A 14,984-nucleotide genomic window follows, 5' to 3' on the forward strand; every position below is an offset into this window, starting at 1 on the left:
CTTAAAATTGATTTTGCTGCTTAACTATGAACCTTTACGAGGAAACGCTCACCGTATTTTTCTGAATTTTGATGATAACTGGGTTCCATACGAGTATATGTGCGTGTGTATCTGTGTAAATAAGGAGAAAATGATGAAGGCGTTTGGAGCAAAAAAGGAGTCAAAGAAGAAGGCTGAGAGAGATATTAGATTTGCAGATGCTTCTTCGATAAAAGTGTCACACCAATAGATAACCAAATGAGTGGTGAATTATTATTTTTTTCTTTTACTAGCTGGTTGGTTTGAACGGAAGAAAGGAACTTCTCTCCTGTGGGCAGGACATGGACACCCACTTGATTTTTGCTTCGACTAAAGGCAAAATCCACATCGCTAAGCATCCAAAAGACTTGACAGCAGTAGGGACCGCTCTTGTCTCTAAGCTCTGGGATTCTTTCTTCTGTTGCCCCATCAAGTAGCCGATGCTCAGGAACTTCGCTATGCTCTACACATTCGTCAGAAAGAATGTATTTGTGTCTGTAGAACACTCCATGGCCCTGTACAGTCGATTGATGCTACAATTGCGGACGCCCAACGACCCAGATTATCAATTTCTGTTTTTTTTTTTTTGGCGGTGTTAATGGATTTTAGTAAATCAGGAATTTTTAGTAAACGGGGAAAGGTTTCCGCGTGGAAAAGACCCGTTAGTTTAGAGAAGATGCAGTACGTTCACTGAAGTGGAAAAAATGGATTTCAATCTGTCGGGAACAAAATTGATGTTTCGAGATTAAAAGGGAAAAATACTCAATCGGCGGGGGCATTTTTGTTCGTTCGTCTTTCTGGGATTTGATTAGATAAAATTATGAAGGAATGGGTTGGTTGTTTCTTTACAGACGCAAAAAAAACAGAAAAAAAGCACAGCGGCTAAGAGAAAAAGTGTCTCCGCCTACCTTCACTCTAAAATAACAAGATATCTAAAAAGGAGAAAGAAGGTGCATCAAGGTAGAAGCAGCATAAAGAACTTCGCTCAAAAACGACCATTCTTTCTCTTATTTGAGGCATGACAATTCGAGCAATTCTGTCCGTGAAACAAAACGGGAATAGATTCATTCAGGAAGGTTGGGGCATCTTGGGTTGCTTTCCTTTGAAGTGAACGGGCCATTCCTGTCACCGGAAGACACAAATGTAACCCCTCCTCTCTAATTTATTTGCTTAATTCGTATCTGTCAAATACGTGGGAAAAGATTATTGCTTATCCTGAATCAGCAACTCACATCTGCCCAGACAAGGCATGAGGAGATTAATCTGAACAGACATATAAAATAATGATTTCTGATCATTGAGTTAAAGCTGGTTCAGATGTTTTTTTCATCCGATAGCTGTTAGATATCTGATAATATCAATCTATGTACTGTAACTTTGAAGGGCAGGGAAGGATCGAACTGACCAAGAAAAGCAAAATCATTTTGAAAGGACAAGCCTTAGTCTCATAGTAACAAAGCAACATTGGATAAAGCTCGTTTCAGGGATAAAAGTAGACCCCAAATGCTCGATTCCCTTGCGATAATGCTTCACACTTTGAAAAGACACCCAACTCACTCGATCACTTTATGCCAACCCCATTTTTGCAAGAATAAGTCCGTCCCTGGTCCAAGGGTTTTCTCTCTCCTTCCTTTTTTTTTTTTCCTACAGTGATGGGGAGGCTTTAAGCTTCGTTTATGAAGTAAAAGATGTCCTTTCGCTAAGAGGTGGGGATTGCTGGCCAGCTTCTTTTTATTAAGGAGAGAGACGGCTCATGAACACCAGCTTGTCTTACGGAGAGATTCTCGTATCTACTTTCTTTCCTGGAAGAGCCAATCATGCCATTCAAATGAACTCGATTCACTGTAAGTCGTGACGTTTTTATCTGGCTTTTGCCTCCATTATTCTAATCCCTTTACCAAGTGGGTTCCACTGAGGCGTTTCTAAGCATTTTTAACAGAATTGATTGGGCGCACTGCGTCAAAGCAGGTGTCAGCCATTAAACCTTTCCACGGGTAGAGGCTGATTAGCTGTAAGATTTGTCACTCAATCGAGACTATCTACCGACATTCAATCAAACATTGTTGGATCCTTTTCTTGGTTCAAACAGCTTTGAGTTGATAATCATGGTTAACTGCCCAAAATAGTCCGGTGTAAACTCAGTTTCATTAAACCAGTTTAACCCGAATCAGCCAAAATGGAAGAGAATCGAGCGGGGAAACGATTTGCATTCAAGATCAAATGAAAGGACGCGTCCAGGTTTATAGTTCAAACATGACGAAAGGATAATGTCTCCCCAAATAAGAATGAATAGGAATGGGTATGGTTCAGCACAAATATGTATAGGAGCTAGGAGGACACATCCCTGTCTTCCCGTTTGTTGGGCGTCTGACTTCATGGCCATGAAAAATTGTTTCTTTGCGTGATTGTTACTACTCAGGTGACGATACAGCTAGAAAATCTGTTTTCATACATTGCATTCCTCCGGTCCCCCCCGTCAGATGACCAAATGCCACAAACCTTTTCAGTCCTACGATTCAAGAAAAACAATGGGAAACAAGCAGTTCGCGACATATCACTGATTATGTGCTAGGAGAAGCAGAAACCAATTACCAACTACTGGTTTATGTGTTATTAACAGTTCCTGAAGTTCTTGCCTCAAAGGCAAAACCCCATTAAAACTAGTCACTACTGGGTCAGATGAAAGGATCATCGTGCATAATCTGTCCGCATTGTAAAAAATTGAAATGCTGACAGATCTAACGATTATATATCTTTTTCTTGCCTACAAATGACAAGGCACAACAAAAAATGTAAAAAGTGAAACTCAAAACAGGTTAAGAAAAGGTAAATGTCTCTATTCATACAGGTATTATCAGATAAAACTTAGACGAGGGTTGATGAGAGGTCTTTCACATCTTCTACAACTTGGGCATAGTCAGACTTTAGTTTTTCCAACACTTCTTGGCTCACCTCTCCTCTAGTGGGTTTCGTAAGCACCAAAACACAGCATGTGGGCCTCTTGGTTGCACCTGCACTGGCAAGATCCTGTGAACAAAAAGACCCAGGGAGAACCTTATCAGCATTATTTGACACCAGAAAGGTTAGCATTTCACCACTTATGATCTTTTTCTTTTCTTAGGCAATGTACCTATATTTAAGGCTAGAGGCCATGAGTTTAGCAGTCATCAGGAGTTCAGTGTCACATTTCAATTCAAATCCACAATGTGCTATTCCTTAAATAGAGGGAGCTGTATTTCTTTTATGTAGATGTTCATGTATTTCTCCTTAGACAGTTCTTTTCTTAAATAATTTCATTCTCATATTATTTTTTATAAAATAATTTCATTCTCATATTTCTTTTTATAAAATCATTTCATTCTCATATTTCGTTTTATAAAAAGGAGGTAAAGAAAGGTTGCATGGACTAATTTAAGAATTGCTCCCAACAATTGCACAAGTACTATTTGACATCCCGAGAACTTAGAAATGCCTGTTTTGCAGGTTTTCATATTTTGAGTGCTTAGAATACTCACATTCATATTTCAAATAGCTTTGGCTCGTCCTATAGGTTTTGTTCATAAACACATACTGATAAACAAATTTACTTCCTAATCAACCTCAGAAAGGCCATCTAACTAATACCCTAAAAAAAGTATGGAAGCTAAAGCCACTCGACTTTCTTGTTTTTTCCTTCTTTTTGACAACATGATGAATTTGAGTGTGCACATCATACTCTTTATCTGATACTCCCATACAACAGGACAGGAGGATTAATTTGAATTTACCACTTTCCTAAAAAATGTTTGAATTTACTAGTTAGAACCAATATTTTGAAACCTGACAGGGTCAAGCCTCCAGACCTGGCTCAACCGTTTGGCTCAGTAGTCTAATCTCAGCTCATGAATGATTATCTACATGAATGTGCGTGTGTGTGACTCAAGCCCCTTCCCCTGTCATGGTTCATATCGAATTTAAGAATCATGAAATAAACAGGAAGAAGAGATTTGATATTGTTCCCTGGCTCTTAGTTTTCATCTACTCTGTTTTTCTGTTTCTTCCTTCTCCGATTCTATTGAAGAGAGCTGAGGCTTTCCTAAATCAATTGACATCAGTGAAACTGAAGTTTTGACTAGCTAAAATGCTTTTAGAGTCTACTTAGCCCTCTCTTTCTTGATCCCTTTCTCTATTTGATTCTATTTTTTCTGAGGTTCACATCATAATCTAACTTATCCTGACTAGTACAGTACAGCATCCAACTTCCTGGACAGTACTTTTTATTGTTTTGAGAAGTGACAAGTTTTATTAGAGAAAGGGAGAACAGACGACATGGACAGGCCTGAAACCAAAAAAAAAAAAGAAAAAAAGCCAAGGAAAACAAACAAAAATAAAGAAAAAATTCAATCTCTAGATCACTTTTGGAAACTCCTTTCAGCAAGAATGTCTGCAGCCAAGTTGGCACTCTGGTGAACATGGGCAATTGCGCCGGGTGTGCGTTAAGAGATCCTCAATTTCTTCAAATATATGGAGTAGCCTCCACAAGGGTTCAGCTGCATTGGTCCCCCAGCAAATTATGACTTTTGCATCCCCCTCCTCAAGCAAGTTGCTCGTGTTATTGTTCACTGCAATTTTAATGCCTTGAAGAGCAGTACTAGCTTCTGCCACTATGGAGTTTGCAGCGCCCAGAGGTCCAGAGGAGTAGAGGGTCTCACTATTGGTGTCCCCAAGCATGCCCCCGATTCCTGCAGGGCCTGGGCTGCATATAGAGCAGCCATCAAAATTGATTATGGCGACTCGTCTAGGAGGGGGAGTCCATTCCACATCAGTGGCAAGCTGGGAGTTGGACAGAGAGGCAATAGAGGCCCAGTTTTCAGCAATGTAAGCACTTTCCATGCCTTCAAATTCCTTCCTTGTGCGTGCCAAGACAGGATGTGATGGGTGATACAGTCACAGGCTTTTTTTCCGGGGGATCAGTGGACTTATAGAAGACACGATTATTCCTTTCACATACCCTTTCCAACACAGTACTTGGGTCCCAGTTCAAACACTCCTCACCTTCATTTTGTTTATTACCAGTAAAGAAGTTGGACCCTGCCAGGTGGGTCAGCCAGCTAGCCATCAAACTGACCTACCTGTCTTCTGAGTATCTGAATGGGAGACTTACCCAGTGAAATTTTGGCCCAGCGTTAGCTAGACCAGACTGCATTATAAAATATGTTAGGACAGAATTTTCTAACAACAGTTTGAGCCATACATACAAAAGGAATTGTCCTAAGATGTAATTTTACAAGACCCTTCAAGAGTAGACCTGGATTGAACCTAGCAGCACTTGTTCTTACATGCTCTCTGACCTACCACACACTAATATAAGCTCGACCTCAGTGAGACATTGATGGAAATCAAGGCTCTTCAGATAACGATAGTGCTCCTCTCAGTATTCTACTCCAATGAGGCAATCAGAAATAATCTACCTTAAAGTGATTGCTGAAGGGGATACATAAATTAGCGCAACCAAATTTTAGGTCCATCAGGAATCTCCATATAAACTTGACTTCTAAACATGCCATGAATTCTGAATAGTTTAGGTCTCCTAAAGGATAAATTTACGCAGGTTGATGACTAGTTGTTTTTTCTTTTTGAAAGAGTGATGATGACCCTAAGATTGGCAGCTGAATTTGCAGAAACAAAAGCACAAGATTCAAATTACCTCCTTGGAAGGAACATATATATAAGGGATTTCAGCTTCTTCACACAAAATGGGGACATGAGTAATGACATCAACAGGAGATATATTTCCAGCTATTACACAAAATCTGCAGTCATCAGTATAACATAATTTTGTTAGTATGTGCCCATAACTCAAACAACAAGATTACAAAAATCTCATTGAAGCAGTTAGCTGAGCATGAGATAATAAATTAAGCAAAAAAATTTAATGTTAACTATCCTAGTGTGGTCAAATTGCACTGGGCAAATGCATAAGAGAGGTTTCAAACATAATAACACCATAAAATTACTATGAGAATCTTGACAACCCTCTGAAAGATGCTGGCTCCCAAGTTGAAGAAGCAAAAGCAGACAAAATGAGAGTTCTACAGATACTACACGGCATGCAATTAGAATCTTATTTAACAAGTAAAATGTCTTCCAGAGTGATTACCAGGTAGCATTGGCCCCTTCCTTTTAGTTTGGTTAATAGTAATAAGAAAGAAAAGCCAAGCGGTTTATTAAGTTTCATGTAGTTATTCTCATAGGCCATTTTCAGCTCATCATGAAGAAAAAAATCTTTGAATTTCTCCAATTTAGAAATGGTTGGAGATTACAAATCTCAGATGATTATCAAACATGACCTACATGCACCATGAATTACCTCCAGTAACTTCAAACAAGTTACTCCACGTGGCCAATTACATATTGTTTAACGTTCGCCTACTTTAGAACAAGAATCGCATAAAGGCATGAACAGGAAATTTACTTAACACTGTGCAGAGAAAGCTCACCCTTTGTTTCCACGTCTAATACTCTTCACCACTTCCTTTACACCTCTTTTCAATCATTTGGTTTCAGAAGCTGAAAAATACAATACCAAACACTGAAGTTCAAGAGAAACACTAACAATTACAAGGTAAACAAGAAAATAGTAATAAAAGAAGTGTTCCATTAGTCACTGGGAAAGTGTTTTCTCCCAAGTGGCTAGTGCCGCCAACATGCAGAATTCAAGCAGTTTTTTTTTTTTTTTTTCCTTCCAATTGCAAACCTGAGATCTCAATAATTAAATAAAAGACGATGTCGTCAACGAAGAAAAAAACAACACACCACATTTGGAAAATAACTATGACACCCACATAAGATAACCAAAAAATCAGTAACCAAGGAAATCAACTAGTCAACGCTAATCCCCAAATTAAGAAAGTAAATGTAAAAGGTTTCATTTTCTCAGAAAAAAATCTTTGGATGGAAAGGCAACCATAACAAAAAATCAAGTTCCCGTTTCCGAAAACAAAATAAAATTTAAAATGTTCAACAACACGTACAAATGAGTAAAATAAAGAAAATCCGACAAGAGAAGAGCAAGAAACGACCAAGTTTCGCTCATTCAAAGAAATACATCAAGAACTGAAAAGAAAATATATGACTAACACATTCTCACCAGATATATTTTTCCAAAATATAAGTTGTATACCTCTTCTCACGAGCCTGAGGGTTCTTTTACAGAGCTTTTTCCCTGCAAGAGGCTTAGCTATTGGGGCGAGCGCAAGTAACTTCTTCTTTTCCTTTTGTGATTTCTCCGTCTCGCTATCACTCCCCATCTTTATCGCTCGCTCGCCTGGCGCCCCGTCTTAAGTTTCAGGCGAAGTAGCAGAGTGGCGAAGGGTTTTAGGCGCCTTTGTACCTCGAAGAGGGCAAGGGTTTTGGGTTTTTGGTTTTTGGCGTATTAGGTCAGAGAAATAAGAGGAAACCCTTGTGGGCCCTAGATCTCGGTCGTCGCGTTCCGGTCGACGAGGCTGAAAAACAAAATATTGCTCTTACTGACCTTCCACCATCCTCAACATCAACGAAGAAGAGAAGAAGTCTGAAAATAATTTCTGGACTGAAATTTTCGTCAAACCAGCCATCTACATTTTGACTTCGGATTCCATTTTACGACCAAAAGTTGGAACAAACAAACCATGAAACATCCAAACTCCAAGCATTCCCTGCGTATTAAAAATCAGTTCTTGGGCATTATTTTCCTACTATTGAAACCTTCCATGTTAAGCCAGACTAGTTTCAATCAAGTTACTCGTTTAAGCAATTAAACCGAAATCTGGTGTGAAACCAAAACTTGATTCAACTATCAATTACATGGGAGTAGATTGCTTTGAGTTTGAAAAAAACATCGATTTATCCACCAAACGATGCCTTCTTCCGATTTCGGCTCCGGCCAAACCGTCTGCGTGACGGGTGCCGGAGGTTTCATAGCTTCCTGGTTGGTCAAGTTACTATTAGAGAATGGATACACAGTAAAAGGAACAGTCAGAAATCCAGGTGCATGCGACTGTACCTTCTTCTATCCACTATCTGCAATTTCTACCAAACAGCTGCTAATTATCATGGTTTTCTCTTTGGAACTGTAGAGGACTCCAAGAATGACGAGTTAAAGAAGCTTTCAGGAGCCGCAGAGCGGTTGATTCTCTACAAAGCGGATCTCTTGGATTACCAGAGCCTTCGGAGGGTGATTAGGGGCTGCCATGGAGTTTTCAATACGGCATGTCCGCTGACGGATGATCCAGTAAGTGTTTGTTTTACTTTCAGTTACATACTTTGATGGACATGGTGACGGACGTTCTTAATTGCAGGAAGAAGTACTGGCCGCTGCGGTTGAAGGGACTAAGAACGTAATCAACATTGCAGCAGAGGTTGGAGTGCGCCGGGTGGTGTTGACTTCTTCCATTGGAGCCATTTGGATGGACCCAACCAGAAGTCCAGACATCGTCGTCGACGAGAGCTGCTGGAGCGACGCGGAGTACTGCAAAACCACTAAGGTGTTTGTTCAATTTGGATTGCTTAAATTGACATTCTTTAAATTCTTTAAACAGCTTCGCCTAACCCCAAGGTTTCACAGAACTGGTACTGTTACGCGAAAGTGATGGCTGAAAGAGCCGCCTGTGAGCTTTCCCAGGAGAGAAGAATCGACCTACTGTTGGTGAATCCAGTGGTGGTGCTGGGGCCATTGCTGCTGCCTACTGTAAGCTCGAGCATCGTGCACGTACTGAAGTACCTGACAGGCTCCGCGAAGACGTACGTGAATGCTGTGCAGGGTTATATGGATGTCCGGGACGTCGCCAAGGCTCACCTCTTAGTGTACGAGAACCCATCTGCCCCTGGAGGATATCTCTGTGCAGAGAGTGTCTTGCACCGAGGAGAGCTGGTGGAGAAGCTGGCGAAGATGTTCCCCCAGTATTCTGTTCCCACCAGGTGTTCAGATGAAGTGAACTCGATGAAGAAACCATACAAGTTTTCAAACAAGAAACTGAGAGATTTGGGGCTTCAGTTCACGCCATTGGAGGAAAGCCTCCGTGAGACTGTCAAGAGCCTGCAAGAAAGGGGCCACCTCCCTTTCTGAACCAGGAGTTTTGAAATCATAAAAATTAAAATTTCAACTTAATTGACGAGTTTACAGAGCGTCTATTAGAAAACTTGTGTGAAAGGAACGAACCGTTTTCGTGATATAAAAAACCAAAAACCAAAAAGACTACTTCAGAGATTATTTCTCTCCTTCAGCTTAAATGTTGAAGTCTCAATACAGAGATAAAGGGGCAGAGCCGCGGAAGGTTCACCTCTTACAGCTAAAATTTTTTTTTTTTTTGGTAAGAATTTACAGTAACAATAGTCATTTTTAAAGTGTTTTTCAGGAAAGTAATAATAGTCCCTAAAAATATATTTCTAGGGGAAATATCTTTCCAAGACTTTTTAGAAAAGGCAATAACAAGGCCTAAATGTGCTTTCACATTATACCTTTTAGTGTACATCTTCGAATGTTAGTAAAAAATCAATGTGAGATATGGCAAAATCAATAAGTCTAAGGAATGGCTTTTATTTATTTTGAGATACTACTACATCAATTTTAGCAATCTTATTGTTTTTGGATCAATTTAGGTTGTACCCATTTAAATTTCTTATTAATTGGGTTAACTTAAACCTTATCAATTTATTAGACAAATCTAACATAATCCAATAATAGGGGATTCTTTTAGCACTTAAACGAGTTATCATTAGCACTTTCTCTGTTATCAGCATGCTTAATCCAAATAAATCTGATAAATCACCAATAATCCAATAATTTGACACCACAGACAAACCTGCAACAATACCATAACAGAAGGTTCGACAAATGACGATAACATTAACATCTTTAACATGAACTAAAAACCCATCTCATCAGCCAGGGATAGGACTAGCACAACTGCAGCTGTCAAACTCTATCAATCTTTTTTTTATCCCTTCCTCTTCTTTTGGTATTTCTTCATCTTCCGATTCTTCCCAGTCCATACGTTTCAAGATAGACCTAGGCGAACCGCATTTGCCGCCGCACGCCTTAAAACTATGGTAGACCACATATCCACCGCTTCCAAGATCTTGACAAACACGCTCGCCAGAGTCATACCCCATCAACTCTATTGGCTGGAACCCCCATCCCACATCTTCTCCTCCTCCTCCTCCTCCTCCTCTACGGCCTTCCACATGAATAGCAATGGAGAATTCATCAGGATAGAAACAAGCCAATACCCTCTCAACAAGCTTACTCAAGTCGACCGCTACCGGATCATATCCCGCTGCCTCAAAGCTTGCATAGCTGAAACCATCTTCAGGAGTCACATGGATTGTCGAAATAGCAGAGCCCTCGATACCGTTCATCGAATATCCACATGGCTCAAACTCAAAATCACAAATTTCAGAGTTGGGAAGAATCTTCCTTATACCAGACTGACAAGTGATACTAGCAGCAGAACTCTCCTCAGTCTTGTAGAATATAGAAGCCATTTTCCGGTCCAGACCAGTCATGCACATTTCCATTGTGTAACACGGATGGTCAAGTGATTCTGCATAAGCTGAATAAATATGCCATTTTTGAGATTTCAGAAGGCTCTCCATCACATAGGCTTTGCTACCGCTGCCCAGCTTGCCAAAGTAGCCATCAAGAATAGCTACTTCTTCCAAAAAGCTGCGGTGTGGATATGGCTGAGCACCAGGAAAAATAAAGCTCCCTCGAGAGTAGTTCACAGATTTGACTGAGAGGGCAAGGTTACCAGCCAACTTCAGAATTGGTGGGATGGAGAGTAGCAACTTTGTAGTCCCACACGTTTTCAAGATAAGCTTGTAAGGGTAGACAAAGAGGCTAGACTCAGAAAGCACATACGAGTCAAGAGCAGCATTTGAGAGCGATGCCACAATGGTGCACTCAGCAGGCTTTAATATCTCATCAAGTTGAGACTTGGAGAGAGAACGAAGGCCAGAACCATTAGGATCAGCAAAAATGGGGGGTTCAAAGAATGATATCTCAAGCCGCTTTTCATAGCCTTCAAACCCAATTGCAGAGACGGCCATGGCCATTTTGAAGAGGAAGAGGAAGAGGAATCAACTACAGAAAAAAACGTACCACCAACTCAAAACTAAAAATCTGTAATGCTTATGCAGGAGACGTGTATTGTGACCCAGGAACCTATCAGGATGGCTGCCTCACGCACTGCATACAAAAGAAAAAATATCATTCGGAGAGATGCAACGGAATCAGCCAAAAGTTCAAGCACATGTAATGATTTGTTTTCAAAACACAGTTGATTTGAAATCTCATTCATCATAAGAAAAGCAGAAATGTTACAGAAAAGAAACTACATTGAAATACTTACGTTGGAATAAGCAGCAGATCTGAACTTCTTGATCCCGCCGTTTGGTCGAACGTCTTCAATGCTGTAGCCTAGGGGAGCTTCATAAAATTGAGACATACTACTACTGGACTTCTTCCCACCTTTCTCTTCCATTATAACATTCAGCCTTTCCTGGAGAATCATTACATAAGGAGGGGAAGGGAATCTTTAGACGGATAACGCCCAACTAAATAGTACAAGGGAAACATTCAAGCACAATGAAGAAGAAGAAAAAACACTAGATAACTCAAAAATTTATATTCGGTAACATAATAACCACAATGAAAGAAATAGCGAGATTCCACAATCTCTAGGCCGAAAGAAAATTTTCAGGCTCTAAAGTACAATCAGACGATGTAATACAAAACTACATGAACACAAAAGAAATGAAAAAATGCAAGAGGAAAATAGCTAAACTTAACAGGAAACTAGCCCTCAAAGATACTAGTAAAACAGAACCCAAAATGTAATATAATCGGAAATCCAAAATTTTGAAAACCTAATGTTAGACAAAATGAAAAACACTTGAATCAAGAACCAAAAATAAAAAACCTTCTTAAAATGTTCTGAAAACTAGTATGATATAATATAAGACAAAAGTTGTAACATAGAAGCAACTCATCAAAAAGCGTCTAAATCCAGGGTATTAGCAAAAAACACCACCAACTTAAATTCAGTACAACACGTGCATCTGCCGTGAATATCATTAACAAAAGCCAATTTAATAGACGACAATTAACTCTGAAGCCTGACTACTCTATCATCTATTTTTAGAATAGCAACCAAAACTCTAACAAATTACTTCTAAAAAAAGCATAAAATACGGCAAACTTCTTGACCACCAAGCGATTGAGAATAGACTAACTCTCTAAAGACTGACTACTCAATCATCAATTTTCAGAATAGCAAGCGAAGCTCCAACAAATTACTTTCAAAAATCTCCACCTAATACAGAACAAAAGCATAAAATACAGGAAACTTTTTTATCACCATAGGAGCACAAGGAAGTGGTTACCAAAAAACATCAGGGGAGACTACACGAGAAACAGAAATAAATAACTCAGACCGAGAATCTACTTCCAAAAGCGAAAGCTTGACTAAGTTATCGCAATAAACAGAAAAGCAGAACCTCCGCGTAAACAAAACTTCAAGCACATTGCAATTAAAAGAAAAACTCATGCAACAAATAAAACCTAAAGCGCTGCAAAACTAAAAAAAAACGACGCACTTACCGATACCAACAAAATTTAATAACCGATGTCAATGAAACAACTATATCCCTCCAATAGATGAGAGAAACCCCAAAAACCAAAGAACAACCGCCTGCAAGGTCGTAAAAACTAGATCAGTAAACAAAAAACACAAACTACCTATCCTATCGCACGAATCGAAATAGATTGATCTAAAAGAAAACCATACTCACAGAAAAAGAATCCCGATGAACAATCGCTATATCAATCTCTCAAAGACTCCAACAAAGAATCACGGGACGGCGCCAGAGAGTTCTGAATTATGAAGCGTTGTGAAGGAACAATAACGCGAGGCCCTTATTTTATAGAAAACGGATGGCTGAGAATCCGCTTCCGTCGAGAATCCGCTTCCGTCGGTCTCAAAAAAGAAATTAAAGTAAAGATAACGACCACTCATTTTGATATAACATTACGATCATGCCCTTCTTTTGAAGAATTCCATAAACAGAAATAAACGATACTAAAAGACAGAACTACCCATTCTAAACGATATTGTTACACTGGAATAAAATTGGTAAAGGAAGAAGAGTAAGGGTATATTGGTAACTCCAAAATAGCATGAGAATCACGCGATACTGACCGAGGAAGAGGCTAGGGTCGTTACGGGTATTTCACACGAACCTTGGATGCCTTCAGAGACGTCCGAATCGTCGATAAAGAAGGGAAGAAAAGAAGAGGTGGCGGTGGAGCCACTTGTCAGTTTTTGAGTGATGATCGTATGGGAGGATTAGCTGGCGGCCTCATCCCACACTGGGTTGGCAGTACTTGCATGGCTGCCTTGACACGTACGCTTTATTGAAGATTAAGAGAAAAAACGTTGCTATGACGGTGCTCCGATTTCTTCCATCATTACATACGTTAACTATTTTTTTTATTCCTTAAGACTAGGGGTTATGGTCTAGGACATAGGGTCGAGGGTTTAAGGTTTTCACCCCTAGTCTTTAAGGAATAAAAAAGCTAAAATTTTCCTATTGTTGTAGTAGAAAATTTTAAAAAAATATTAATATGGTTTTTTACCTATTAGGGCATGTTCATGCGCAGCGCAAGTGAAATAAAGTAGGCCAAAATCCGTTAATGCCCCCATTAAGTAACGGGAGAAAGTGAAAGATAATTGTATTTCGTTTTCCCTCTTTTTAGACATAAAACGATGGTAAGTGAAATCCAAGGGGTCGAGCTTGGATTTAACTTACCATCGTTCGAATACATCTCGTTATCGGGGAGGATCGGGGAGGAACCTCTGTCGAACAAGGTTTCAGAGAAATTTTTTTCTCTCTCGCAACCTTCAGCTTCTCTTCTCTCTCGGCCTCCCTCTCCTCTCCCTCTCGACCTCCGTCGCAAAGCACGGGAGACCGAGCCTATATAGTAGAGCCTTTCGGTCTCCCTCTCTTCTCCCTCTCAGCGTACCATTGGAACACTGCCTCCGTCACCATTGCCCTTTGGCCCGCTGCCTCCGTCGCCGTTACTAACTAGCCCGCTGCTCGAACAATGTATTCCATTGTTTGAGCATCACATTAGTTTCTTAGTCTCACGTATCTATTACTAAATATCTTGCACAATAGAAGAAGCTCGTTGGAGAAAATTTTATTTCGGGACTTGAAAAAATAATTTTTTGGAGAAATAATACAGAGATATGGGAGCTAACTTAGATGTGATGCAGAGGATGCATTTCCCATAAAACCATGTGTCAGGAACAATTCAATCCTAAGAAAGAACTTATCATCCTAAGTTTGAGTTTTTCATAGTAGTCAATTGGCAATAAAACTTGAGATCAGCCAAGAGTAGTTCACAGTCTAGTCAAAGGTGTTTCAAGAGTCATGTAATCTTTGGGGATTCTTATCCTTTCTTCCTTGAGGCTTTAGGAAAAAGCCTCATAGAATCTCTCTTTCTCCCTCTTTCTCTCCGTCTCTCTCTATCTCTATCTCTCTCGTGTAAGAACTATATCACTTGAACAAATGTATCATATGAATGCCAAGCCAACCTTTACTCAATTGATCACATACTTTGAGTTGCGATATACAATTAACTTTTGTTGAGATTATAACACATTGTGTTAAGTGCAAACACTTGTACATGTGTTGAATCTGTCTGCCTGAGGGCACCATGGTAATATACAATTTTCATTTATAATGGTAATGTACAGTTTTGTGTACTCTAATTCTTAATCCATCCCACATAGCCTGGTAATACACAGTTGTTTGGCATGCATTGTCTTATTTATGGCAATTTAATATTTTCTATATTTTATTTTTAAAGAAATGTAGTGAATTAACATGTGATTGCTTGAAATCAGGTGGAAGAATTGTATTCAGTGGACTTGCAATAAATTTGC

The 14,984-nt window shown here is 39.6% G+C and overlaps 2 protein-coding genes and 1 pseudogene across 2 annotated transcripts; 1 reads left to right on the top strand and 2 right to left on the bottom strand.

The window, feature by feature from the left end:
* Positions 1-2,633: 2,633 nt before the first annotated feature.
* On the bottom strand, positions 2,634-7,422 carry LOC137940381 (H/ACA ribonucleoprotein complex subunit 2-like protein; annotated as a pseudogene).
* A 473-nt stretch (positions 7,423-7,895) lies between these two features.
* Positions 7,896-9,103, top strand: LOC137940801 (cinnamoyl-CoA reductase 1-like). The gene is made up of 4 exons (XM_068785927.1): positions 7,896-8,025; positions 8,115-8,269; positions 8,337-8,522; positions 8,603-9,103. The coding sequence occupies exons 1-4, from the start codon at positions 7,896-7,898 to the stop codon at positions 9,101-9,103; spliced, it is 972 nt and encodes a 323-aa protein (XP_068642028.1).
* Positions 9,104-9,791: 688 nt separating this feature from the next.
* Positions 9,792-12,938, bottom strand: LOC137940380 (S-adenosylmethionine decarboxylase proenzyme-like). The gene is made up of 4 exons (XM_068785413.1): positions 12,829-12,938; positions 12,638-12,728; positions 11,388-11,537; positions 9,792-11,224 (listed from the first exon to the last, which is right to left on the bottom strand). Exon 4 carries the CDS (start codon positions 11,089-11,091, stop codon positions 9,919-9,921), a length of 1,173 nt encoding a protein of 390 aa, XP_068641514.1. The 5' UTR covers positions 11,092-11,224; positions 11,388-11,537; positions 12,638-12,728; positions 12,829-12,938; the 3' UTR covers positions 9,792-9,918.
* Between the last annotated feature and the right edge of the window lie 2,046 nt (positions 12,939-14,984).

The sequence above is a fragment of the Aristolochia californica genome, unplaced genomic scaffold (assembly GCF_029961685.1).
Source record: "Aristolochia californica isolate CCGP_79_NKW_82.1479 unplaced genomic scaffold, dmAriCali1.0.hap1 SCAF_9, whole genome shotgun sequence".
NCBI lineage: Eukaryota > Viridiplantae > Streptophyta > Magnoliopsida > Piperales > Aristolochiaceae > Aristolochia > Aristolochia californica.